Below are 27,952 nucleotides of genomic sequence, written 5' to 3'. Positions count from 1 at the left end.
ATTCTCCAAGGCGTCTCTACACATGGGCCGGCTCAGAAACGCCAAGATCCACGTGGAGAGAGCTATCAAGGTCGGAGGGAGCTTGGGGGTCTAGAAAGGGCCTGGAGAGTGGCTCATCCTGCCTCCCTGCACTATTTTCTCCCATCCTTAGAAAACATACAAGAAAAAAATCCTGGATCCCACACCCATCTTCAAATACTTCCCCATTTTTCAATACCCCCTTCACAGCCAGACTTCTTGGCAGAATTGTCTACTCCACCTGGGATTCACTCCTCAGCTCCCACCACTCTGGTTCCCTGCCCTTCCCCACTCCCATCGGGAACCACTCTAGTCAAGGTCACTGGTGACCTCCAAGGAGCCAGATCCAGCAGTCAGTCCCTCTTCTGTCCTGACCTTGGTTTGGCACCTTAGGCACCGACCACCCCCCCCCCCCCCACATACCTTCCCTTTTGGCTGTCTGCACACTCCTAGTTCTCCTTTCTCCCTCCCTGGCAGCTACTTTTCAGTTGCCTTTGAAGACTTCTTGGGACACTCCTGGTTCCCTGGGTCCCTCTCCACACCTGTCTCCTTGGCCGTGAGTCCAGTCAGTGTGCTGTGCCTCCTCCATGCCCTTTCCAGCCCAGCCTGTCCTCTAACTGCACGCTCCAGAGATCCAACCCCCCACTTGACATCTCCACCCAGGGAACATCAAAGCATTTCAGACTCATGTCCCAAACCATACTCTTGATTTTCCTGCCCAAACCTGTTCTCCTCCCTACTCTCTGATCTCCTCCATCTCCCAGTTGTTCAAGCCAGAAATCTGATCTTTCTGTTCCCTCACCCACACATCTAATCCCATCAGCAAAACTAGTCTCTATTTCCAAAACGAATCTCACCTCTATTGCCTTGTTCCCATCCATCTCCACTGTAAGAACCTGCAGAAAGCACAACAGCCTTCTGCCTCGTCTCCCTGCTTCCATCCTTGTCCCCTCCATCTGTTTTCCGCACGACAGCAAGCCAGCAAGCCCCACTTACAGCCTCCAACTATGTCACTCCCTCCCTTCACTTTATTGCTTCATGCTACTCTTAATATAAAATTCAAGTTCGTTCCAAGGCCTGCAGGACCTTCCACAGTCTACTCCTACCTCTCAGGAGGTCTCCCCCTCATTTTCCATACTCCATTCACCCTGGCTTCCTTCCAGTTCCTCCCAACCTCTCCAGCCTCAAGACCTTTGCACGTGCTTTTCCCTCTGCCTGAACTGCCATTTGCTGGGCTCTGCACATTCCTGGTTCCTTCTCAGCCTCCCCTGACTGTGTTTCTCTGGGTCCCCATTAAGATCCAGTTTCTCGAGCTCGCCAGCCTGGATGTAAATTCCTGCTCTTTCACTTAACCACTGTGTGGCCAAGCTACTCAATCTCTCCTATGTCTCTGTTTCATAACCAGTTAAGTGGTGATAATAGTATCTATTAAAAATACATATCATAGTTAGTAATGTATGTAAGTGATTAACACATAGAAGGTGCTCAGTAAATATTAGCAAATAAATATAGTTACTCTTGTGATGATTATTATGTAGATTATTTTTCTATTTATTTATAGCCTGTCTCTTCTACTGGAATATAAAAATTTCCTGAAGGCAGAGGCCATAGCTGTCTGGTTCACCATTATATCCCCTGTGACAGGCACTTAGGCTATACTTACTGAACAAGCATTCTTCTGTCACCTTGCAGCAGAAGAAGATTTTCATGATCCAAGGCTGCTACCCTGTGATCCGGTGGCTTTTGCGCCGGAGGGGCTGGGTGGAGAAGAAGTTGGTCCATCACTTGGGTACCACGCTGCCACCACCACACAAGGATCTGGGTGACAGTGACACCACTGAGGATGGTGAGCAATCCCTCCCTTTCCCCAAACTTCCTGAGTCCCATCCCTTTGGTTCCCGCTGTCCCAGGGTTGAGGCTGTGATATGGGCCTGTGGGGTGGGGACAGGGGCCTTACCAGGCCTGGTCTCTGCATCCACAGAGGACGAAGATGAGGATGAAGCATTCCGGCTACCACAGCTGTTCGACTTCGATGATTTACTGGAATTTGATGACCTGCATGGGACGCATGCTCTGATGGTGAGGGCCCAGGGGGCTGGACAGGGGTCTGCTTCGTTTGAGGGAGAGCACTAGAGTCCAGCTGGGTGACCCCAGACAAGTCCTTTCCTTCTCTGGGCCTCAGTTTCCCTATCTGTGGTAAAAACGGATTGGTTCTCTAAAGCCTAGGTAGGCCAGCGGAGTGGTGAGGGACACAGACAAGGCTGGCCTGGGTTCAGAACCGTTTGCTAGGTTGTTATCAGGAGCCGGCACAACCTGCACGCCTGGTCATTTCCCCCTTCCAGATAAAAACCCCACAGTTCATCTTCCCCCGTCCCCAGCAAGGGAAGGCTAGCAGGAAGGGCTTACAACATTTTGAAAGAGGCTGATATGATCTTGAGGAGGGTGTGTGTGCTGAGATGGGGACACTTGGCTTTCAATCTTGGCACCACCACTTACTGAGCTGAACTAGACCAAACTGCCGTTTTCGTCTGTCAGGCGAGGTTGAGGACTGCCAATTCCATATGGCCCAACCTTGTGAGCCCTTGGACAAGTCCCTGTGCCTCAGTTCCCTCATCTGTGAAATGGGGATAATGGTAGCACCTACCTCATAGGGTCGTGGTGAGGATTAAATGAGATGACATGGCAAGCTTAGAACAGGGCCTGGCACACGGTGTTACAGGTTATCAATAATCCTACCTCCCAGAGTTGCAGGAAGGACGGAGAGAGGTGGAGCCCACGAGAGAGCCTTTGTCACATGCGGTGTGCCCATCAGCTTGGAGGCACAGTCATGCCACTGAGCAAGTCACTCATGGCCAAGAGCCAGAACAAGGTGTGGCGTTCAGGTGTGGGGCTTCGTCACTGCCTGGGGGCACCTGGCCAAAGGAGCTGCGAGCTCACCTGCTCTCTGCTCACGCAGTGTGTGCCCCGGAGGAAGAGATGTCTTTTCTTAATGTACACAAAGATGGCGTGTGGGCTAGAGGCCCCCTTGATAGCAACCTTTCCTTCCATTCATCCATCTTGCTCAGCAGGGCGGGGAGAAGCCTCCTCGGGCCTTGTGCTGCCCACATTAGCCCCCCCTGTCTCCTCCCCTCCCCACAGTCGCGCATGGTTCGGAACGAGATCCCCTACTTCATCTGGACCACTCGGCGGAACATGCTGGACTGTCGCTTCCTCTCCAAGGATCAAATGATAAACCACTATGCCCGGGCGGGCTCCTTTACCACAAAGGTGGGCTCTCCAGGGTGTGGGCATGGCAGCTTCTAACCCCCCCACCCTTGGGCCGGCAACCCCACTCCCTGTTCTCCTCATCAGTAAGAGTTTTCAGGAGATGGGGAGGTATATGACTCAATGGGATTCGGACACGCCTGGGTTCAAATCCAACCCCTGCAGCATGTCTGGCACATGTAGACATGTTGCCTAACATAGACTCCAGGATCCAAATGGGATCTGGAGACAGAACAAACACCATATCCGGTGATAGTGAACAGGAGGACCCTTCTCTCCAAGCAGAGCATATCTGGCTGATGGATCCATTATATCTTAGCTGGGTTTATTAACAAGTGACTTCACCTCTCTGAGCCTCAGGTCCCTCATCTTTTTTTTTTTAATTTATTTATTTTTGGCTGCTTTGGGTCTTCGTTGCTGCACGGAGGCTTTCTCTAGTTGCGGCGAGTGGGACCTACTCTTTGTTGCGGTGAGCGGGCTTCTCATTGCGGTGGCTTCTCTCATTGCGGAGCACAGGCTCTAGGGGCGCGGGCTTCAGTAGTTGTGGCTCGCGGGCTCTAGAGCGCAGGCCCAGGAGTCGTGGCACATGGGCTTAGTTGCCCCACGGCATGTGGGATCTTCCCTGGACCAGAGATTGAACCCGTGTCCCCTGCATTGGCAGGCGGATTCTTATCCACTGCGCCACCAGGGAAGCCCAGGTTCCTCATCTTTAAATGAGAATACCAGTAAGACCTATGTTCTCGGGTTATGGCAAGAATGATAGGCTTTATAACTGAGACCTGCTAGTATTATTATTAGTGTGGACTGGGAGGATTCCTGGAGAAGGCAGGTATTTAAGGGTGTGAAAGAGTGGATGGGAAGGATGTGGGGCATACTCGGCCGAGGAACCACACGGGCAACACGGGGAGGTGGACATGAGTGGGTCAAGCCTAGCAAGTGGGGCAGAGGCTCTGAGCACGTCCAAGCAGGGTCCCCTTGAGCTGTCTGGGTGTGTGCCAAGTGTGGGGGCCCTTGGAGGCCCTCTGGGCCAGTCCCACCCTGCCCCCTCAGCGGCTAACTCCGTAGGTGGGTCTGTGTCTCAATCTCCGGAATTTGCCGTGGTTTGACGAGGCCGATGCCGACTCCTTCTTCCCGCGCTGCTACCGCCTGGGGGCTGAGGATGACAAAAAGGCCTTCATAGGTAAGGAGATGCCAGCCCCATGCCTGGACCCTCAAGCCGAAAGATGAGAGCTAAAGCCCTGGCTGGTTTTGGAGAGCAAAGGGCCCCTCTCCTCATGCCCTCATCTACCCCAGCAGATATCCTTCTCCATCCCCAATCCTTATCTTTCCCTAATGTGCTTCCCTTAATGAGCCTCCTGCCTTGGTCAACGCAGACCTCCAGAAGAGCTGATGTAGCTTAGCTTACTGTCTAGAGCAGGTTCTAAAAGTTGGTCGCTTGGTTGAGTTTGGAATCCAGATTAAGTTCCAACCTTGTGTCAGATTCCACTGGCTAGACTGGGTTCCAGACCTAGAAAAGGCTCTAGACTTCGGGATTCTCAGGCAGAGTAAGCTCCAACTCCAGCACATGCCCTAAAGTCAGGTCAGAATTTGGGTCCAGATTAGATGCTAGGTTTAAATTAGTCTCCAAATCTGATATAGATTCTGGGCCAAGGTCTGGTTCTCAGGCTAGATAAGTATCAAAAGTGGATTAGGACATTGTAAATCAACTATACATCAATTAAAAAATAAAATTTAAAATAAATCACCAAAAAAAAAAAAGTGGATCAGGAACAGAAGAGAGAAAGCAGACAGCAGATCCAGGCATGATTCTGAAGGTAGAGTATGAGCCAAGTCAGGTGATGTTCTGGGTCTGGTTCTACAGTTGAAACAGAAGCCAGGTTCTAATCCGGGTTCTAGAATCAGAAACAGTAGTCAGGTTCCGGATCCAAAATGGGGCAGGTCATGCTCAGGTTCCGGAACCAGAATAGGCCTGGAGCCTAGAGGCTGAGCAGGGTATCCCCTGCCCCGGGAGCAGAGGACTTCTGGCTGACAGCTGCCCGCAACGTTCTCAAGCTGGTGGTAAAGTCAGAATGGAAGTCATACTCTATCCAAGCAGAAGAGGCAGAGGCCCCAGGTAAGCACTGTGGTTACCTCCACCCCCCAGTCGCTTATCCTCCCACCCAGCCACACACCCATCCACCTGTTCATCCACGCATCTGTCTTTGTATTTTTCTCATCCATCTGCCCATCCACCACCCCTTTCTACCAGCCCATCCGTACAGTTATCCACCCATCTGTCCACCCTTTGTCCATCCATCTGCCTACCTTCTCACCCACCCGACTCATGCACCTACCCATTTATCCATCCATTCTTCTTCCCCCCCACTGTCGTTCTGTTCATTCACCTACTTCTCTCAGCTCCTCTCTCCCTATCCATCTAGCCACTCCACCTTCCTACCTATCTACCTATCTGTCCTTGTCTCCCCATCCATTTACCTCTTTTCCATCCAGCCATCCACCACCTATGTGTCCTCCAGCCCATCCACTCATTTTTCTGTCCCAACCACCTACCCAAGTGTCTTCCTATACATTTGTTAATTGACCCACTGCCTCATTCAGCCCTCCTATGGGCCTGGCATGTGGCCAAGCACTCTAGAGAGGACAGACTAAGAGGATGTGGTCCATCCCTGCCCTCTGGGGAGCTCAGGTCTGTGAGGAGAGGAAGCTGTGCAACCATGTAGTTTCACTTGGTCTGAGGACTCCTTGTGCCTTGTGAAGGAGGACACAGAGAGTCCCTCGCTGCCTGCTGGCTCAACCCATTGCTTGCCTTTTCCCTCTCTGGACTTAGCTCCTACCTCACAGCCTCCACCCTGTAACCCAGGGTCTAATCAGCCAGGGATTCGAAGAAGTGAGGGGCAGCTCTACTGGGAGGAGGAAAATCCCTGGCTCTTCCAGAGGCCGACTGCCCAATTGCTGTCTCTTGGGTGTGTCAGGTGCAAAGAAGACGGTCATGTGTCGGGATCAGGGGCACAAGGGCCTCAGGCGTGTCAGAACTCCCAAGCACGGAGAGGCTGCAGGTGTGTGCTGGGGTTATAGGTGCTGAGATGCTTCGGGGACATTTAGGGTGGAGCCTCAAATGAGTGATAGGTCCTGGGACACTGAGGGCCAAGGGTGAGCACTGGGGCCGCAGGTGAATTTAGAACAAAAGCCCCAGGTGAGTGATAGGTCCCAGGGCAGTAGGGGATGCAGGTGTGTGCTAGGCCTCAGGTGTATTAAGGGTGCAGTCTCAGGTAAGTGACAGGCCTCGGGGCAGTGGGGGCCATGGCATATGGGATAGTGACAGCCCCCTCCCTGTCTCTACAGGAGACAAGCAGCCCAAGAAACAAGAGAAAAAGCCGGTGACGGTGTCCCCAGAGTTTGTGGATGACGCTCTGTGCGCCTGCGAGGAGCACCTTAACAACGTGGCCCATGGGGACATTGACAAGGACATGGAGGCTCCACTCTACCTGAGCCCTGAGGGCTGGTCCCTCTTCCTCCAGCGCTACTATCAAGTGGTCCAGTGAGTACCTCTGCAGCCCTGGCCATGGGGCATGGCAGGTGCTCCTTGCTCTCGGGCAGCTTCCGTGTTCTGAGCTGATGCTCAGGGACAGACCCTCTCTGTCGAGTGCTGCCCCCATCTCTCTCCAAACCTCCCCGTTTCGTTCACCCCACTATTCTCCTTCAGAACCCCCAAGAGCTCCCACTGCCTTCATAATAGGGTCCAAACTACTCTTCCCAGATCTTGACATAGCATAGTGACCAAGATCATGGCTGTGCTGTCAGACAGACCTGAGTCTGCCTTTGCCGCTTCCAAGCTCTGTGACCTTGGGAACATCACTAATCTTTATGAGCTTTGCTTTTCTCAAATGTAAAATTGGTTTAAAAATAATGTCTGCCTGAAAGGTAGGATTAGACAGGATAATCTGTATGATGTTCTCAGCACTGACTCTTAGTTTTCACTCACAAAGTAAGACTCTATTAAGTCATTTAGATTTTATCCTGCAGGCCAACGTTTCCCAAAGTGTATTACACAGGAGGCTAGTACTACAGGCTGTAAATAGAGTTTATGAAAAAGGGGCTTTTGTGGTCCATCACATTTGGAAAACATTGGGTTAAACAAAGTTAGTTAAAATAGGTTTCCTTGATGCAGGACTTTTCAGAACCTATTGGTGGTGTAAACCTCCAAGAGAGACAGCGTGTGCAGTATATCCTGTACTTAGGTGACCCCAGCCCCCCGCCCCAAGCATCCTGAGCGGTTGCGTTTGCAGAACACACTCCGGGAAAAGGTTCTTGAGCAGAGCAAAGGAGTATTGAGATGGACCTGGAGCTGTTGTAGAGAGACTCCGTTCAACAGAGTGTGTGGGAGAGCCTGGGCGGAGGAGGACCCTGAAGGCAGGAGCACACTCAGCATTTACCAAGCCCCTCCTGTGTGCCAGGAGTTGTGCCAGGCTCCAGAAATGAAACAAAGTCCCTGTCCTCAGGGGCACACAGCAGTAAGCTGGGGGGGGTAGTGCCAGGGGCCTCAGCTGGCATGGTGTTAGAATAGAAAGGAACAGACAGATTTAATGATTGATAGGGGAGACTGAAGAACTAATAAATGAACTTTGGACGAATGACTTACCAAGGAAACCCACATCACTGATGAATAATTCATTTGTATCTTTTTTTAAACATTGGGAAACAAAAACTAGGTGACCCCATACTTTCCCCTCACCTGCCAGAAAACATGAAGCCACCATTCTTAAATTAAGAATGATCAGGACTGAGTTAGAACAGTAGGTGGAAAGAATGTCAGTCCTCTGCATTTCTGGATGCGGGGCAAGTTGGGGGCTGGAGGAACCTCTCAAAAGTCAGGATTACATAAAATATTACATCATATAACATTGCCTTGAATTGTTCAGTACAGATCATTAGCTTTTATTAATTTATTCAGTATTTACCGCTGCTTCTCAACTTTTTAAAAAACAAATCCATGATGCACCAGCCAGGCTTTTTTTTCCCCCCCGCTCCCGCCACCAACCAGGCTTTTATCAAGGTTCACTTTCCACAGAAACACTGTTTATTTTTTTGCTAAATATAAAATCATATTGTCATGTTGAATACACTTTTTCAAGTTGCACGTGCCCCTGCCACCACCACGTGACACTTTGCAGGGCCAAATCACAGATTTGCTCAGTAGATTCTTTATGCCATGGCCACAGAAAAGTTTCCAGCAAACCTTGTGGAAATAGAAGAGCCAGGACTTAGGTGTGAGTAAGAGGCCTTCCTAAGCCCCCTCCATCTGACTGTCCCCGTTCCTGGCACTGCCCAGCTGCTGCTGCTGCTCCTGCCTTAGCAACAGAGAGACAAGTTTTCCATGGCTGGAGACATTCAAGAGGCTAAGATGTTAAAGAGACGTTACCATCTAGTGGAGGCTTCCTTCGTATTCATTCAAAGAAAACAAATGGGAGAGTTTGGATGAGGCTACCATCTGGGGTATTTTGTGACTTGGTTTAGCTGAGGACATTCTGCGTCCTGTAGGGAACAGGTCCCTCTTTGTCCATGAACCCTTATCAGTACAGCCCAGTTGCTGAGGCCAGCTCCCGCCAGAGGACTTACTTATCCAACCAGTCATTCAGTTAACAAACTTTCAGGGAGCGCCTAATAAGTGCTGGGTACTGCTTGGGGTTGGGACTACAGCAGAGAATAACAACTACAAAAAATATTCCTGCCCTCATAAAGCTTACATTCCAGTGAGCGGAGACAGGCAATAACCAAATGGGTCTGGGTGTCAGGTGGTAAGTGATGGGAAGAGAAATAAATCAAGGAGATGTGTCATGCAGATGTGCTAGAAAAGAATTAGACTAAGGGGCTTCCCTGTTGGCACAGTGGTTGAGAGTCCGCCTGCCGATGCAGGGGACACGGGTTCGTGCCCCGGTTGGGGAAGATCCCACATGGCGTGGAGCGGCTAGGCCCGTGAGCCATGGCCGCTGGGCCTGCGCGTCCAGAACTTGTGCTCTGCAGCAGGACAGGGCACAGCAGTGAGAGGCCCACGTACCGCAAAAAAAAAAAAAAAAAAAGAATTAGACTAGAAAGGGGCCCACCTATTAACCAGTGTTAGGTTCTGATTAGGAGGGGAATGAACCTCCCCAAAGCACCTGTGGATGGAAGAATCAGGAAGAGTGGAGTTTGCATCCTGCCACTTAACTCAGTGTGTGGCCTTGGGCAAATCTCTCAACTCTCCAACCTTCAGTTTATACTTCTCTAAAATGGGACCAGTAACATCTCCCTGGAGATGGATTAGTGATAATATAGATAAAGCCCTTGGCACAGTGCCTGGCACATAGCGGTGCCTCATCATTTGATGCTGGTATGATTAAATTCTATCAAAGGCAGTTTTAATGTAATAGAAAGGGAGGTGGCAGAAGGTGGAGTGTTGGAGTGGGGGGGATGCAGTAGGTAGAATGTCCCAGTCCTCTCCCATTCCAGTAGTCTGGGACGGTGCCCTGGGCAGGGTGGATTTGGGGGACAGCCTGAGCGTGGGGCTGGAGGTTTGGGAGAGACCTATCTGGATCTCTAGGGGAAGGGCGTGACCAAAGCTGGTTGGACCATGGCCAGGGAGCTTTTGTCTCCCCTTGCCTTGTTCACCAGGATGCCCCCAGGCCCAGCCCTGCCCAAGTCCCATCATCTCCCCACAGCGAGGGGGCAGAACTCAGGTACCTCGACACTCAGGTCCAGCGCTGTGAGGACATCCTGCAGCAGCTGCGGGCCGTGGTGCCCCAGATGGACATGGAAGGAGATCGCAACATCTGGATCGTGAAGCCGGGAGCCAAGTCCCGTGGACGAGGTGGGGGTCAGCCCCTGCTTCCTGTACCAGCACCCTACACCCTCCCCAGCTAGAGGCCAGGGAAGTTAAATAGTACAGGTTCTGTTGGAGCCAAACTACCTAGGTTCGAATCCCAGCTCTGCTACTTACATGCTGTGTGACCTTGAGCAAGTTATATCACTTCTCTGAACCTCAGTTCCCTTGTCTGTTGAGGATTAAACAAGGTAGTACATCTACCACTTAGCATGGTGCCTGGCACAGTAGCCACCCCATCAGTGTTGGCTGCTGTGATGATGGTGCCAGCACCTCCTCTCCTGCCCTGAGGGTTTAAGTTAATGCTTTAGGCAGGTCTGGTGATACTCACATGCAGTTGCTTGTCATCTAAGGGCTCTCATATTTGACCAGTGCATCCTTGTGAGAGTATAGTACAGGGGTCAAGGGTATGGATGCTGGGAGCGAGACTTCCTGGATTCAAACCCCAGCTCTGCCTCCTAATATCCATAAGACCTTGGGCAGGTTAGTTAACCTCTTCTGTGCCTCATTTTCATCGTTGTTAAAATGAAGCCAATAATGCCTACCTGAGACGATTACATGAGAATCATATATGGAAAGTGCTTAGATCCTGCGCTTTTACAGAGTACCTGCTATGTAATAACAGCTATTATTATTCTGACTGCTCAGCATGAGTGGAATTTGAACAGGGCAGCCAGCAAGCTGGGGTGGTGCATTAGCCCAGCCTTTAAAAGATGGTTAAGGACTTCCACGATGTAAAAAACAGACTTCTGGCAGCAGATCGCTCCATGTACTGCCTGCCCTTGGGTGAATTTGTTCACGTCCAAGTGAAGCTGTCGCAGCTCCACACACTATGGGACACTCCTGTTGGGACGTCTTTTCAAAACCAGCATCATAGTCTTTTCTTTTTCTACCTTGGAAATAGTTTTGTTGGTTTTTTCCAAGTATGAAAATTTGTATTTGTTATTTTTTTTAAAAAGATCAGACAGTACAGAAAAGTGGAAGGAAGCAAAGGCACCCTTGATTTCCCTGAGATAACTACAATTCACCTTGTGATGTGTTTCTTTCTATACTTTCTTCTATGCATCTGGAGAGAGTGTGCATGTTTTATTTTATTTTAAATAAGAGCATACTATTTGGTAGCTTCCTTTTTTCATTTATTATATCTTTCCATATCAGTGAGTTTTACTCATTTATTTTTTGCACCTTTCTTTTTTCTTAACAGTAGATCTTGGAGATCACTCCATTTTAGTACATCTAGATCTGCTTTTCTTCCCCGCCTGTTTTTAGCTTATTATTATAGACACTTTTCAAACATACACAAAAGCAGAGAGAATAATACAGTGAATCCCAAAGTATTTCAACATTTTCTCTCCATTTTTAGAAAAACTTAATTGAAATATGTATATAATATACTTCACTGAAAAGGGTATGTATTGTGAATACACAACTCAGTGAATTGTCACATAGTGAACACACTCGTGGAAACAGCACCCACATCATGAAATACAGCACTCTAGAGGGCCCCCTCCCATGCCATCTCCAGGTCTCTACCTCCCTGCAATGGGAACCCCTGTGCTGACTTACAACACCATAGATTAGTGTTGCCTTTTTTTGAATTTTATATAAAAGTACAGTAGGTGCTTTCTTACCTCATTCTGTTTTACAGCTGCATCGTCTAATCTTGTTTAGATGTACTCTCGTGGTCTTACCTAATCCTTTTCTGATGGATATTTAGATGGCCACCATTTTTTTTTCTGTTTATTTGATTATTGATTGATGAATTGCTATTAACAAGCAACACTGTGATGAATATCCTGTGCAGATATCTTAGTAGCCTTTCCATTTATTTCCTTAGGATAAATTCCTAAAAGTGAAATTGCTGGGTCAGAGGTCATGAACAGCCTCAATCTTTGGCTATACAAGGCGTCACGTTATTGGGAATCTTAGTGATCATTCTGGCCATTTGAGAAAGGATCTGGCTTGGGAACCCGGCACAAGTTATTCTGTGCCATTGGCGGGCAATCAGACTGTTTGAGGGGCCAAACAATGAGGAAATGAGATTGATCTGTGTGTTTGTTTGCCTTGTGATTCTTACTATAGACCCTTGAACAACGTGGGTTTGAACTGCGTGGGTCCACATATATGCGGATTTCTTTTGCTGTATACATACTTCAGTACTACATGATCTGTTGTTGGTTGAATCCGTGGATGCGGAACCACAGATACAGGGGACCTACTGTAAAGTTATACGAGAATTTTTGACTGCTCGGAGGGTTGGCGCTCCTAATCGCCGTGTTGTTCAAGGGTCAACTGTATATATCAGCATTAAAATAATACCTTTTTAGCATAAGATACTTAACTTCACTCGTTATAAAACAGATAAAATTAAAATATCATTCTACCTACGAGAATGGCAAAAATAAATCATCAACAGTGTTGATAGAATGTGGGCAAACACACAGTCTCATACACTCTTACTGGGAGTGCAGATTGGTAGAACATCTTTGTTCTATAAAGTGAAAAAATGCACATACCCTTTGAGCCAGCAAATCTATACCTAGAGATGTTTTCCACAGGTAACTAGTAATAATGATACGAGTTAACATTTACTGAATGCTCACCAAGTGCCAAGCAGTGTCCCAATTCCTTATAGCATGTTTAAGTGCATAGAATCCTATGAAACTGAGGCGCACACAACTCTTCCATAACCTGGGAGCCTATCCATAGGACCTGGAAGCAGCACTTGGCTGCCTCTGGGGAAGGAGATGTATTTTTTTTCATTGTATACCCTTTTGTACTGCCTACTTTTCACTTCTGTTGTTTTATATTCCATTAGTTATTGTGAAAAACTAATCAAAGTCATTTATGCACATGGTTTTTAAAAAAGCCCAATACCGTTTGAATTGTTATCCATGCATATATTCTTTTTCATCAAATAAAACTGGTTAATTTTTTTTAAACTTTAAATCCTTAGCAGATTCTCAGCTTTCCCAAAGGGAACAGGGAGAAGGGGGCAGTCTCACCCATTTGGGCCTATCAGTCCTTTGGGGATGAGAGCTTATGATGAGCTGTCCATGGTCCCCTGACCCATCTCCCAGCCCAAGCCTGGCCTGATCCCTGACCACCCTGTTTCCCCTGAAGGCATCATGTGCATGGACCGCCTGGAGGAGATGCTGAAGCTGGTGGACGGCAATCCCATGATGATGACGGACGGCAAGTGGGTGGTGCAGAAGTATATCGAGCAGCCCCTGCTCATCTTTGGCACTAAGTTTGATCTGAGACAGTGGTTCCTGGTGACCGACTGGAACCCGCTTACTGTGTGGTTCTACCGCGACAGCTACATCCGCTTCTCTACACAGCCCTTCTCCTTGAAGAACCTGGACAAGTGAGCCTCCCCCAGAACCCTCACTCCCATGAGCTCCCAGTCTAGCTGGGGAGCTGGCAGGAAGCAGCGATTCCAAGGCAATGCGGGGCTCCAAACACACTCTGCAGGCAGGCAGGCCTCTATCCATACAACCACCTGTGTGTACCCTGTGCCGTTCAGTGTTCTAGACACGTGGGACACAGCAGAGAACGAAACGAGCCCAGCCCTCAAGAGTTCATATTCCAACAGGGAGAAACAGACAAGCCATGAACATAATCAGTAAAATCATCTAATGGGTTAAAAGTGATATGTGTTATGGAAGAAAGGATGTAGAGCGGGGTAAAGGGGGATCAGGAGAAATGCGAGAGGGGAGAGGCAGGTTGCAGCGTTCATTTCGGGGGAGAGGAAGCCTGTTGAGCCCTCGGTTCAAATTCCGTCTCTGAAGCTTCCAAGCTCTGACTTGGGTCAGGTGGAAACCTAGCAGTATTTAAGCTTCCGTTGCCACATCTGAAGAATGGAGGAAGTAATATGGAGCTCACAGCTGGCGGCTACTGAGTGCTCTGTATGTGATGATTGCTAAGCACTTCGTGTATGTTATCTCAGTCCTCCATGAAAACCCGGTGAAGTGGTACTGTTACTTACCCCCATTTTACAGATGTTGAAAGGAGCCCGTGGGTTAAATGACTTATGTAAGGTCTTACCAGTCAGCGATGAAGCCAGAACTTGAACACGTGTCTTGGTGACCATGGGGCCCGTACTCTTAACCACCTTCTTATCTTCCAGGCACTGGGAGGGTTAACTGACACTGTCACAAAGCACTTAACACTGTGGCCCCTGTAGTTAGTGCCCTCAGAGAGGTCCTGAGTGAAGACTGGTAGTGGCCCTAGAAGAAAGTGATGAGGCCTTTGTCACCTCAAGCTGAATGGTCCAGAGTGTGCCGGGCTGGTTCTGGGGTTTGCCTGCCCTCCCCACGTTTGGGTGGGAGGGGCACAGGGAGCCAGCCCTCAGCTTTCTGCTCTCTGTCCCAGCTCCGTGCACCTGTGCAACAACTCCATCCAGAAGCACCTGGAGAATTCGTGCCACCGACACCCACTGCTGCCCTCAGATAACATGTGGTCAAGCCAGAAGTTCCAGGCCCACCTGCAGGAGATGGGGGCCCCGAACGCCTGGTCCACCATCATCGTGCCTGGCATGAAGGCTGCGGTGATCCACGCCCTGCAGACCTCCCAGGACACTGTGCAGTGTCGGAAGGCCAGCTTCGAGCTCTATGGCGCTGACTTTGTGTTCGGTGAGGACTTCCAGCCCTGGCTGATCGAGATCAACGCCAGCCCCACCATGGCACCCTCCACGGCTGTCACCGCCCGGCTCTGTGCCGGCGTACAGGCCGACACCCTGCGCGTGGTCATCGACCAGCGGCTGGACCGCAGCTGTGACACGGGGGCCTTCGAGCTCATCTACAAACAGGTGAGGTGGCCAGGCCCAGGCAGCACCCAGGGAGGCCTTCCCATAGTGGAGCTCAGGGCTTTGTGGTCACATAAACCCGGCTCAAGTCCTGGTCCTGCCACAGTGACTGGGTACAGCCACTTCACCCCCTTGAGCCTCCATTTCCCCATCTGTAAGATGGACATGCTATAACCATCTTTCTCCTGGGGTTTGGGAGATGAAATGAGTTCACGTGTGGATAATATTTCTAGAGAGGCCAGTAGCATAGTGTTAAAAGCATAGACTCTGAAACCTCCCTGGGTTCAAATCCTGGCTCAAATTCCTAACCTCTAGGGGTCTCAGTTTCCTTATTTGTAGAGCGGGAATGAAAATGGTACCTACGTCATAAGATTGTGAAATTTAAATGAGCTGATACAGGTAAAGCATTTTAGAGGTGCCTGGCACATAGTAAATGCTACAGAGGTTTTAGCTATTGTTAGTACCTAGTAAGGTTGTTAGGTGTTTTATGATAAATGCCATCACTGTAAAGTGCCTCACATATAGTAAGAGCCAATTTGAGGAGGCTGCTATTATTATTATATTATTATTGTTGTTGTTTTTATTATTATTTATTTTACCTTGTTCCAAAAAGAGGTTTGAATCCACTTATTGGAATAAGATTTTTAAAAGTCAGAAAACTGACTTCAAGGGTTTCTGAACACTGCAAGTAATTTCCTGTGGTTATTAAATTAAGTATCCTAAACCTTCTGATTAGGGTTAGGCTGCCATCAAAGTTTGGCCACAGGGAGAGAATGTGCTGATCGTATAACCCAAGTGTCCTGGTCTTTGTCAGTTACTGATTGTATCTTAAATTAATATATTGGCATTTTGGCTTCAAAAAATGTAAATGAGGAAACATAAGGGCAGGAAAATAAGATGAAGCAAAGGGGAAGGGAAAGTTTTAACTTAGTGGTTCCCAAATGCTGATCACAGGCCAGAATCTCCTGGAAAGTTTTCCAAAGATACTGTTGTCAGGAAGCCCCACCCCCAGAGGTTGACCCGAAATGACTGGTTTAGGGACTATGCATCTGTACTTTTCAAATATCCTAGTTATTCCCAAAATCTCTTATAGCCAAGTCTTTTGGTTTTGGTTTTGTAAACCAACATGTGATCAAGATTCACGCTTTGCATTGGTTGTTTTGTCTCTTTCATTTCCTTTCTTTGCTTTTTTTTTTTTTTTTTTAATAGGTACTCCCACTCAGAAAGGAGAGGCAGGGTGGGAAGTACATAGGAATCATTAGTCCATAGCAATTGTGAAACCCACCCTGGCACTTAATTCTCCTTTTGCTCTTAGGATCCATTATTACTTTCTAGGAGTTCCCTGTGTCTCTTGCTTCCATCCGTTGGGAAGTCAGTTCAGCCTTGAGTCATCCTCCCTCTTCTGTGATCATGCTCGGTAGTTCTTAGTCTGTTACCTGCTCAAAGAATTTTGGGGGTACAGAAGCCTCTTTCATTTCATATTGCATCTGTCCCTTTCAGTCCAAGTTGATATTTGTAAAAGCCTTGTGGGTTTCTTGTATGTCAATTTATAACCCATTTTATTACACAAAGGCCATGTCCACAGATCTTAGAGATAAACCCTTCTCTCTTCTATGAGGCTGATGCAGGACAACAGCCCTCAAAATTATAGAAGCCCTACTGTTATCAGAGAGGGCCTGCACCCCTGTCTTTTAACTCAAAATGTGTTAAAGACTTAATCATAAGACCTACAGGTATACACTTGGGATGCTGAAAAGACCTGTAGCTGCTTTAAAGGACCTATTAGGCATGGCTTAGACTTCTCTGAAGTTTGTTTTGTTTTGTTTTGTTTTTAGATATCATTGACATACAACATGGTTAGTTTCAGATGTACAACATAATATTTGTATATATTGTGAAATGATCACCACAGTAAGCCTAGTTAACATCTATCACCACAGTTACAAATTTTTTTTCCTTGCATTTACTTTCTCAGCAACTTTCAAGTATACAATACAGCATTATTAACTATAGTCACCATTCTGTACCTTACATGACTTATTTATTTTGTAACTGAAAGTTTGTAACTTTTTATCCCCTTCACCCACTTTGCCCACCCACCAACTATCTGTTCTCTGTATCAGTGAGTTCAGTTTGTTTTTGATTTTAGATTCCACATATAATTGAAATTATATGGTGTTTGTCTTTCTCTGTCTGACTTATTTCACTTAGCATAATGCCCTCAAGGTCTATCCACATTGCCACAAATGGCAAGATTTTCTTCTTTTTATTTATTTACTTTTTTTGGCCACGCCATGCTGCATGTGGGATCTTAGTTCCCTGACCAGGGATCGAACCCATGGCCCCTTGCAGTGGTAGCACAGAGCCTTAAACCACTGGACCGCCAGGGAAGTCCTGAGATTTTCTTCTTTTTAATGGCTGAGTAATATTCCGTTGTATATTTATATATACCACATTTTCTTTGTCTACTCATCCATGAGTGGATGCTTACGTTGCTTCCATGTGTTGGTTATTGTAAATAATGCTGCCATGAACATGGGCTTGCAGATATCTTTTCAAGTTAGTGTTTTCATTTCCTTCAGGTAAACACCCAGAAGTGGAATTCTGGATCATATGGTAGTTTTATGTTTAACTTTTCGAGAAATCTCCATACTGTTTTCCATAGTGCCTGTAGCGATTTACATTCCCACCAAGCATGCACAACCTTTTCTTTACATCCTCGTCAACACTTATAATTTTTTGTCTTTCGGATGATAGCCATTCTAACAGGTGTAAGATGATCTCTCACTGTGGCTTTGATTTGCATTTCCCTGAGGATTAGTAATGTTGAGCACCTTTTCATGTACCTGTTGGCCATCTGTATGTCTTCTTCTAAAAAATGTCTATTCAGATCCTCTGCCCATTTTCTACTCAGATTGTCTTCATATATTTTGGGGACTTCCCTTATGGTCCAGTGGATAAGACTCCGTGCTTCCACCGCAGGGGGCGTGGGTTAGATGCCTGGTCGGGGAACTAAGAACCTGCATGCCGCACAGTGCAGCCCAAAAAAAAAAAAAAAAACAAAAAGATTATGTTTGTATGTTCAGATATAAACCTCTTACAAATGATTTACAAACATTTTCTCCCATTTGGTAGGTTGTGTTTGTTTTTTCTTTTATTTTCTTTTATTTATTTTTTTATACAGCAGATTCTTATTAGTCATCCATTTCATACATATTAGTGTATACATGTCAATCCCAATCTCCCAGTTCATCCCACCACCACCACCACCCTGCCACCGCTTCCCCCTCTTGGTGTCCATACGTTTGTTCTCTACATCTCCATCTCAATTTCTGCCCTGCAAACCAGTTCATCTGTACCATTTTTCTAGGTTCCACATATATGTGTTAATATGCGATATTTGTTTTTCTCTTTCTGATTTATCTCACTCTGTATGACAGTCTCTGGATCCATCCACGTCTCTACAAATGACCCAATTTCATTCCTTTTTATGGCTGAGTACTATTCCATTGTATATGTGTACCACATCTTCGACAGACCATTCGTCTGTCGGTGGGCATTTAGGTTGCTTCCATGACCTGGCTGTTGAAAATAGTGCTGCAATGAACACTGGGGTGCAGGTGTCTTTTTGAGCTATGGTTTTCTCTGGGTATATGCACAGTAGTGGGATTGCTGGGTCATATGGTAGTTCTATTTTTAGTTTTTTAAGGAACCTCCATACTGTTCTCCATAGGGGCTGTATCAATTTACATTCCCACCAACAGTGCAAGAGGGTTCCCTTTTCTCCACACCCTCTCCAGCCTTTGTTGTTTGTAGATTTTCTGATGATGCCCATTCTAACTGGTGTGAGGTGATAACCTCATTGTAGTTTTGATTTGCATTTCTCTGATAATTAGTGATGTTGAGCACGTTTTCACGTGCTTCTTGGCCATCCGTATGTCTTCCTTAGAGAAATGTCTATTTAGGTCTTTGGCCCATTTTTGGATTGGGTTTTTCATTTTTTTAATATTGAGCTGCATGAGTTGTTTTTATATTTTGGAGATTAATCCTTTGTCCGTTGATTTGTTTGCAAATGTTTTCTCCCATTCTGAGGGTTGTCTTTTCGTCTTGTTTGTAGTTTCCTTTGCTGTGCAAAAGCTTTCAAGTTTCATTAGGTCCCATTTGTTTAATTGTGCTTTTATTTCCATTACTCTAGGAGGTGAATCAAAAAAGATCTTGCTGTGATTTATGTCAAAGAGTGTCCTTCCTATGTTTTCCTCTAAGAGTTTTATAGTGTCCAGTCTTACACTTAGGTCTCTAATCCATTTTGAGTTTATTTTTCTGTATGGTGTTAGGGAGTGTTCTAATTTCATTCTTTTACATGTAGCTGTCCAGTTTTCTCAGCACCACTTATTGAAGAGACTGTCTTTTCTCCATTGTATATCCTTGCCTCCTTTGTAATAGATTAGTTGACCATAGGTGCGTGGGTTTATCTCTGGGCTTTCTATCCTGTTGCATTGATCTGTATTTCTGTTTTTGTGCCAGTACCATATTGTCTTGATTACTGTAGCTATGTAGTATAGTCTGAAGTCGGGGCGTCTGATTCCTCCAGCTCTGTATTTTTCCCTCAAGACTGCTTTGGCTATTTGGGGTCTTTTGTGTCTCCATACAAATTTTAAGATTTTTTGTTCTAGTTCTGTAAAAAATGCCATTGGCAGTTTGATAGAGATTGCATTGAATCTGTAGATTGCTTTGGGTAGTATAGTCATTTTCACAATATTGATTCTTCCAATCCAAGAACATGGTATATCTCTCCATCTGTTTGTATCATTTTGAATTTCTTTCATCAGTGTCTTATAGTATTCCGCATACAGGTCTTTTGTCTCCCTAGGTAGGTTTATTCCTAGGTATTTTATTCTTTTTGTTGCAGTGGTAAATGGGAGTGTTTCCTTAATTTCTCTTTCAGATTTTTCATCATTAGTGTATAGGAATACAAGATATTTCTGTGCATTAATTTTGTATCCTGCAACTTAACCAAATTCATTGATTGGCTCTAGTAGTTTTCTGGCGGCATCTTTAGGATTTTCTATGTATAGTATCATGGTATCTGCAAACAGTGACAGTTTTACTTCTTCTTTTCCAATTTGTATTCCTTTTAGTTCTTTTTCTTCTCTGATTGCCGTGGCTAGGACTTCCAAAACTATGTTGAATAATAGTGGCGAGAGTGGACATCCTTGTCTTGTTCCTGTTCTTAGAGGAAATGTTTTCAGTTTTTCACCATTGAGAATGATGTGTGCTGTGGGTTTGTCGTATATGGCCTTTATTATGTTGATGCAGGTTTCCTCTTTGCCCACTTTCTGGAGAGTTTTTATCATAAATGAGTGTTGAATTTTGTCAAAAGCTTTTTCTGCATCTATTGAGATGACCATATGGTTTTTCTTCTTCAGTTTGTTAATATGGTTTATCACATTGATTGATCTGTGTAAATTGAAGAATCCTTGTGTCCCTGGGATAAATCGCACTTGATCATGGTGTATGATCCGTTTGATGTGTTGTTGGATTCTGTTTGCTAGTATTTTGTTGAGGATTTTTGCATCTATATTCATCAGTCATATTGGTCTGTAATTTTCTTTTTTTGTAATATCTTTGTCTAGTTTTGGTATCAGGGTGATGGTGGTCTCATATAATGAGTTTGGGAGTGTTCCTTCCTCTGCAATTTTTTGGAAGAGTTTGAGAACGATGGGTGTTAGCTCTTCTCTAAATGTTTGATAGAATTCACCTGTGAAGCCATCTGGTCCTGGACTTTTGTTTGTTGGAAGATTTTTATTTTTATTTATTTATTTATTTATTTTGCGATACGCGGGCCTCTCATTGTTGTGGCCTCTCCCGTTACGGAGCACAGGCTCCGGACGCGCAGGCTCAGCGGCCATGGCTCATGGGCCCAGCCACTCCGCGGCATGTGGGATCCCCCTGGACCGGGGCACGACCCCGTGTCTCCTGCATCGGCAGACAGACTGTCACCCGCTGCGCCACCAGGGAAGCCCTTGGAAGATTTTCAATCACAGTTTCAATTACCTTACTTGTGATTGGTCTGTTCATATTTTCTACTTCTTCCTGGTTCAGTCTTGGAAGGTTATACCCTTCTAAGAATTTGTCCATTTCTTCCAGGTTGTCCATTTTTTTGGCATAGTGTTGCTTGTAGTAGTCTCTTAGGATGCTTTGTATTTCTTTGGTGTCTTTTTTTTTTTTTTTTTTTTTCCCTTTGGTGTCTTTTGTAACGTCTCCTTTTTCATTTCTAATTTTATTGATTTGAGTCCTCTCCCTCGTTTTCTTGAAGAGTCTGGCTAATGGTTTATCAATTTTATCTTCTCAAAGAACCAGCTTTTAGTTTTATTGATCTTTGCTATTGTTTTCTTTGTTTCTATTCTGATCTATATGATTTCTTTCCTTCTACTAACTTTGGGTTTTGTTTGTTCTTCTTTCTCTAGTTCCTTTAGGTGTAAGGTTAGATTGTTCATTTGAGATTTTTCTTGTTTCTTGAGGTAGGCTTGTATTGCTATAAACTTCCCTCTTAGAACTGCATTTGCTGCATCCCATAGGTTTTGGATCATTGCGTTTTCATTGTCATTTGTCTCTAAGTATTTTGTGGTTTCCTCTTTGATTTCTTCAGTGAACTCTTGGTTATTTAGTAACGTATTTTTTAGCCTCCATGTGTTTGTGTTTTTTATGTTTTTCTCCCTGTAATTGATTACTAATCTCATAGCGTTGTGGTCAGAAAAGATGCTTGATATGATTTCAATTTTCTTAAATTTACTGAGGCTTGATTTGTGACCCAAGATGTGATCTATCCTGGAGAATGTTCCATGTGCACTTGAGAAGAAAGTGTAATCTGCTGTTTTGGGATGGAACGTCCTATAAATATCTGTTAAATCTGTCTGGTCTGTTGTGTCGTTTAAAGTTTGTGTTTCCTTATTAATTTTCTGTTTGGATGATCTGTCCATTGGTGTAAGTGAGGTGTTAAAGTCCCCTACTATTATTGTGCTACTGTCGATTTCTTCTTTTATAGCTGTTAGCACTTGCTTTATGTATGGAGGTGTTCCTGTGTTGGATGCATATATATTTAGAATTGTTATATCTTCTTCGTCGATTGATCCCTTGAATATGTAGTGTCCTTCCTTGTCTCTTGTAACATTCTTTATTTTAAAGTCTATTTTATCTGATAGGAGTATTGTTACTCCAGCTTTCTTTTGATTTCCATTTGCTTGGAATATCTTTTTCCATCCCCTCATTTTCAGTCTGTGTATGTCCCTAGGTCTGAAGTGGGTCTCTTGTAGACAGCATATATATAGGTCTTTTTTTTGTATCCAATTAGCGAGCCTGTGTCTTTTGGTTGGAGCATTTAATCCATTCTCGGTTAAGGTAATTATAGATATGTATGTTCCTGTTATCATTTTCTTAATTGTAATGGGTTTGTTTTTGTAGGTCCTTTTCTTCTCTTGTGTTTCCCAGTTAGAGAAGTTCCTTTAGCATTTGTTGTAGAGCTGGTTTGGTGGTGCTGAATTCTCTTAGCTTTTGCTTGTCTGTAAAGCCTTTGATTTCTCCATCGAATGTGAATGAGATCCTTGCCAGGTAGAGTAATCTTGGTTGTAAGTTCTTCCCTTTCATCACTTTAAATATATCATGCCACTCCCTTCTGGCTTGTAGAGTTTCTACTGAGAAATCAGCTGTTAACCTTATGGGAGTTCCCTTGTATGTTATTTGTCGTTTTCCCCTCGTTGCTTTCAGTGACTTGTCTTTGTCTTTGATTTTTGTCAATTTGATTACTATGTTTCTCAGCGTGTTTCTCCTTGGGTTTATCCTGCCTGGGACTCTGCACTTTCTGGACTTGGGTGGCTATTTCCTTTCCCATGTTAGGGAAGTTTTCAACTATAATCTCTTCAAATAGTTTCTCGGGTCCTTTCTCTCTCTCTCTTCTCCTTCTGGGACCCCTATCATGCGAATGTTGTTGTGTTTAATGTTGTCTCAGAGGTCTCTTAGGCTGTCTTCAGTTCTTTTCATTCTTTTTTCTTTATTCTGTTCGGCAGCAGTGAATTCCACCATTCTGTCTTCCAGGTCACTTATCCGTTCTTCTGCCTCAGTTATTCTGCTATTGATTCCTTCTAGTGGATTTTTCATTTCAGTTATTGTACTGCTCATCTCTGTTTGTTTGTTCTTTAATTCTTCTAGGTTTCGTTAAACATTTCTTGCATCTTCTCCATCTTTGCCTCCATTCTTTTTCTGAGGTCCTGGATCATCTTCACTGTCATTATTCTGAATTCTTTTTCTAGAAGGCTGCCTATCTCCACTTCATTTAGTTGTTTTTCTGGTGTTTTATCTTGTTCCTTCATCTGGTACATAGCCCTCTGCTTTTTCATCTTGTCTATCTTTCTGTGAATGTGGTTTTTGTTCCACAGGCTGCAGGATTTTAGTTCTTGCTTCTGCTGTCTGCCCTCTGGTGGATGAGGCTATCTAAGAGGCTTGTACAAGTTTCCTGATGGGAGGGAAGAGCTGTGGGTAGAGCTGTTTGTTGCTCTGGTGGGCAGAGCTCAGTAAAACTTTAATCTACTTGTCTGCTGATGGGTGGGGTGGGTTCCCTCCCTGTTGGTTGTTTGGCCTGATGTGACCCAGCACTGGATCCTACCCTGCTCTTTGGTGGGGCTAATGGCACACTCAGGGAGGGGTCACGCCAAGGAGTACTTCCCAGAACTTTTGCTGCCAGTGTCCTTGTCCTCAAGGTGAGCCACACCCTCCCCCCCCCCCCCACCTCTGCAGGAAACCGTTCAATGCTAGCAGGTAGCTCTGGTTCAGTCTCCTGTGGGGTCACTGCTCCTTCCCCTGGGTCCCGATGTGCATATTACTTTGTGTGTGCCATCCATTGTGGAGTCTCTGTTTCCCCCAGTCCTGTTGAAGTCCTGCAATCAAATCCCACTAGCCTTCAAAGTCTGATTCTCTAGGAATTCCTCCTCCCGTTGCCGGACGCCCAGGTTGGGAAGCCTGACATGGGGCTCAGAACCTTCACTCCAGTGGGTGGAATTCTGTGGTATAAGTGTTCTCCAGTTTGTGAGTCACCCACCCAGCAGTTACGGGATTTGATTGTATTGTGATTGCGCCCCTCCTCCTGTCCCATTGCGGCTTCTCCTTTGTCTTTGGATGTGGGTTGTCTTCTTTGGTGAGTTCCAGTGTCTTCCTGTCCATGATTGTTCAGCAATTGGTTATGATTCCGGTGCTCTCGCAAGAGGGAGTGAGCTCACGTCCTTCTACTCTGCCATCTTGAACCAATCTGGTAGGTTGTCTTTTGATTTTGTTGATGATTTCCTTCACTGTGCAGAAGCTTTTTAGTTTGTTTATTTTTGCTTTTGTTGCCTTTGCTTTTGGTGTCAAATCCAAAAAATCATTGCCAAGATTGATGTGAAGGAACTTCCTGCCTGTTTTCTTCTCGGAGTTTTATGGTTTAAGGTCTTATGTTCAAGTCTTTAATCCATTTGAGTTGATATTTCTGTATGGTGTAAGATAGTGGTCCAGTCTTATTCTTTTGCATGTGGCTGTCCAGTTTTCTTGACACTGTTTATTAAAGAGACTGTATATTCTTGTCTCCTTTGTCATGAATTAATTGACCACATAAGTGTGGTTTTATTTCTGGGCTTTTAATTCTATTCCATTGATCTGCATGTCTGTTTTTATGCCAGTATCATACTATTTTGATCACTATAGCTTTGTAATATGGTTTGAAGTCAGAAAGTGTGATGCCTCCAGCTTTGTGCTTTCTCAAGATTTCTTTGGCTATTTGGGGTCTTATGTGGTTCCATACATATTTGGGGATTGATTATTCTCTTTTTGTGAAAAATATCATTGGAATTTTGATAGGGATTGCATTGAACCTATAGATTCCTTTGGGTGGTATACACATTTTAATAATATTAATTCTTCCAATTCTTGAGTATAGAATATCTTTCCATTTATTTGTGTCATCTTCAGTTTCTTTCTTCAGTGTCTTACAGTTTTCAGTGTACAGGTCTTTCACCTCCTTGGTTAAATTTATTCCTGGGTATTTTATTCTCTTTTGTGTTCTTTAATCTCTTATAATCTAGAACAGCCCCACTGCTTTTTTTCCCCATATTTGGATCTTTTGAAGGCACCAGGCTGGTTGTTTTACAGAACTGTCCCACATTCTGGATTTATCTCATTGTTTCCTCATGGTGGTATTTAACTTGTTCATCTGTTATCTGAATGTCCTGTAAAGTAGAAGTTAGGTCACACAGCTTGATGAAGTTCAGATTACACATTTTTGGCAAGTATACTTGAGAGGTGATGCTGGGTACCTCATACAGCATCACACATTGTCGGAGTATCTCATGATTAGTGATGCTAAGTCTGACCATGGCTTTAAGGTCTTGGCTACCAGATCTCTCCATTGTAAGTTGCATCCTCCCCTTGGCAATGATCAGTTTCTTCGTAGGGTGATTCTTTGGCAATGTGCAGATGACACATTTTCCTGTTATCCTTTTCACCTACTTGTTTTGATATCTAATTTTGATTCTTACCTATTGTATTAGAGTTGCAAAATGGTAAATTGCTAATTCTATCATTCCTTCTACGTTTATTAGCTGAGATTTTTCCATAAAGTTGAGCTTTGCCTCATCGACTGGGCTTTCCTTGAGCTCTGATATCTGTATTTTTTTTTTATTGAAGTATAGTTGATTTACAATGTTGTGTTAACTTCTGCTCTACAGCAAAGTGATTCAGTTATACATATACATACATTCTTTTTCATATTCTTTTCCTTTATGGTTTATTCCAGGATATTGAATGTAGTTCCCTGTGCTATACAGTAGGACCTTGATATCTGTATTTTTAAGAAGCTCCAAGTGACTGTTTAGATAGATTCTGATCAGGATCTTTTTATGACGCAGAAAACACCTCATACTAGCTCCAGATTAAAAGGAGGGTTCCTAGGAACTTCCCTGGCAGTCCAGTGGTTAAGACTCCGTGCTTCCATGGCAAGGAGCATGGGTTCGCTCTCCGGTCGGGGAACTAAGATCCCGCAGCCATGTGGTGCGGCCAAAAATAATAATAATAAATAAAAAATAAAAGGAGATTCCTGGCAAGACACAGGGGGCTCTCCTGTGTCCAGCTGCAGGAAGTACAGCTTGGCTTAATGGGAATTGAAAGTGGTACAGGAGCTCCTTTCTTGGGCTGTTTTCTCTGCCTCCGTCTGCATATTTGCTACTTCATGCTTTCCACAGAATGCCTTCTTTGAGGCTCTGCTTCCCCATGTCTTGGGTTCAGACAAGGATTTAGGCAGGCCCCAGGCCTCTTATCTCTCTGGGTGTCATAACTCATATGCTCTCAGCAGAGAATCTCGCTCATCTCAGGAAGCTGTCCATCGGCAGCGGCCTGTGGAGAACACACATTCCAGCGGCGGCTGGGCAGTTTAGGAAAGCAAGGGGTTGGAGGGGTGCAGGTGGGGGCATGGCTAAGACTTCCCCACTCCTCTGGGTTACTCATCTCAGGGGCTCTGTGACCCTCTAGGTACTGATTCAGGCCTCCAGGCCCAGACCCCTTAAGAGACAGAGATGGGCTTTGCATTTCTCAGCCCAGAAATGTCTCCTGACCAGGTGCCCCAGAAGTTAATTCCATCTACCTGTGCTCCAAGTCCTTCCAGGCCTAGGATTCCAGCAGCACTGTCTGAGCAGGCCTTGTCTCCTCTTCTTCCCCACAGCCTGCTGTGGAGGTGCCCCAGTATGTGGGTATCCGGCTTCTAGTAGAGGGCTCCACCATCAAGAAGCCCCTGGCGATGTGTCACCGGCAAATAGAAGTCCGCCCAGCCCTCCCTCACCTGCTGACCCAGCGAGGCTCTGGGGAAGGCAAGGACTCGGGAACCCTTACCCACAGGTCAGCTTCTAGGAAAGTTGCTGGGGCCAGGAGCCTGGGGCACACTGAGAAGCCAGACTCCACTGCCACCACCTTGGCCCCTGGAAAGGGGAAGAAAGGCAAGGCGAAAAGTGCCACAGTCCTGGTCCGCCCCAGTCTCCGGAAGTGGGACCCCCCGCAGCACGACGATGGGCTGCATTTTCACCATGACCTTTGCTAGTGGGGACAGGCATCCCCACCCCTTGAACAGATTGCCATTGAGTCTGAAGAACCCCCAGGCCCTGGGTAAGACCATTCCCCCAAAACACCCCAGGATCTCAAGGCAATTTCTTCCTGCTCTCCAAGCCCCACCTAACCACCTGGATTTGTCCCCACCCAAGAGCCACCGGTAGTAAGTAAAAGCCACCATTTACAAAGTATTTTTAAAGAAACACACAGCCAAATGAGTATTGTCCCCTCCAAAGTAGTCACTCAGCCAGGCAGTTGTGCTCATTTCAAAGATGCCAGGTCTCAGTCCCAGGTTGATCTCTCTCCAGAGCCCAAGCTTTTCCTGCTGCAGTATTCTGTCTTTGCCTCCATGCAAAGTCACCTTGTGGAAAGGAACTAATATTTGTACAGCACTTCACAGTTTACACTGTGTTGATACCTGCCCAGCTCCTTTAGTCCTCACAACCTAGTGAGGTAGGTGCTATTATCCCCATTTTCCAACTGAGGTATCAGGAAGTTTAAGGAAGTTGCCCGAGGTTGCACAGCTCCGAAGGGGCAGAGCTGGGATGCAGACCCAGGTCTGTTGGACTCCAAACCCTGTGTTCTTCCCACAGCCTCTGGAGAAGGAACCAGGTGGGCCCCATCTGCCCTCACACACCCCAGCCGTCAGCTCCCCCTGCCTCTCCGCCCTCCATGCACACCTGGAGGGGCAGCTGGTCAGCCTGGGGCTCCCCAGGCCCTCACAGCCCATCACCACTTCCCCACCCTCCACAGCACAGCCCAGCTGCCTTCTCCCCGTGTGCTCCGACCCCAGGGGCGGGGCCTCAGACTGCAGCACAGCAGGCTGGTGGGCTCTGAGGCCCTGTCGACCACAGGCAAGGCCTTGATGACTCTACCTACTGCCAAGGTTT

General features: G+C 45.9%; 1 protein-coding gene across 7 annotated transcripts; it reads left to right on the top strand.

Annotated features, from left to right (window-relative positions):
* Nucleotides 1-22: 22 nt before the first annotated feature.
* TTLL3 (tubulin tyrosine ligase like 3) lies at nt 23-27,928 on the top strand. 7 transcript variants are annotated; one of them, XM_065885874.1, is made up of 12 exons: nt 23-70; nt 1,711-1,864; nt 2,000-2,097; nt 4,348-4,462; nt 5,297-5,395; nt 6,625-6,820; nt 9,978-10,126; nt 13,262-13,505; nt 14,513-14,948; nt 26,683-26,958; nt 27,548-27,619; nt 27,788-27,928. In XM_065885874.1, the coding sequence occupies exons 1-12, from the start codon at nt 23-25 to the stop codon at nt 27,926-27,928; spliced, it is 2,028 nt and encodes a 675-aa protein (XP_065741946.1). The 7 variants fall into 7 exon arrangements, with proteins under 7 accessions (XP_065741946.1, XP_065741947.1, XP_065741950.1 ...); XM_065885875.1 differs by lacking the exons at nt 26,683-26,958; nt 27,548-27,619 and adding an exon at nt 3,157-3,285; XM_065885878.1 differs by lacking the exons at nt 26,683-26,958; nt 27,548-27,619 and having other exon boundaries at nt 1,714-1,864.
* The last annotated feature ends 24 nt before the right edge of the window (nt 27,929-27,952 follow it).

This window comes from Phocoena phocoena, chromosome 10, assembly GCF_963924675.1.
Source record: "Phocoena phocoena chromosome 10, mPhoPho1.1, whole genome shotgun sequence".
In the NCBI taxonomy this organism is placed as follows: domain Eukaryota; kingdom Metazoa; phylum Chordata; class Mammalia; order Artiodactyla; family Phocoenidae; genus Phocoena; species Phocoena phocoena.
The sequence above is the reverse complement of the archived record's forward strand: the minus strand, read 5'-3'. Positions and strand labels throughout refer to the sequence as shown.

Coding starts and splice junctions, on each gene's coding strand:
- TTLL3 (XM_065885874.1), top strand. CDS start 23: ATGGGCCGGCTCAGAAACGCCAAGATCCACGTGGAGAGAGCTATCAAG. Junction 5,396..6,624: donor AGAAGAGGCAGAGGCCCCAG/GTAAGCACTGTG, acceptor CTGTCTCTACAG/GAGACAAGCAGCCCAAGAAA. Junction 27,620..27,787: donor GAGCTGGGATGCAGACCCAG/GTCTGTTGGACT, acceptor AGGCCCTCACAG/CCCATCACCACTTCCCCACC.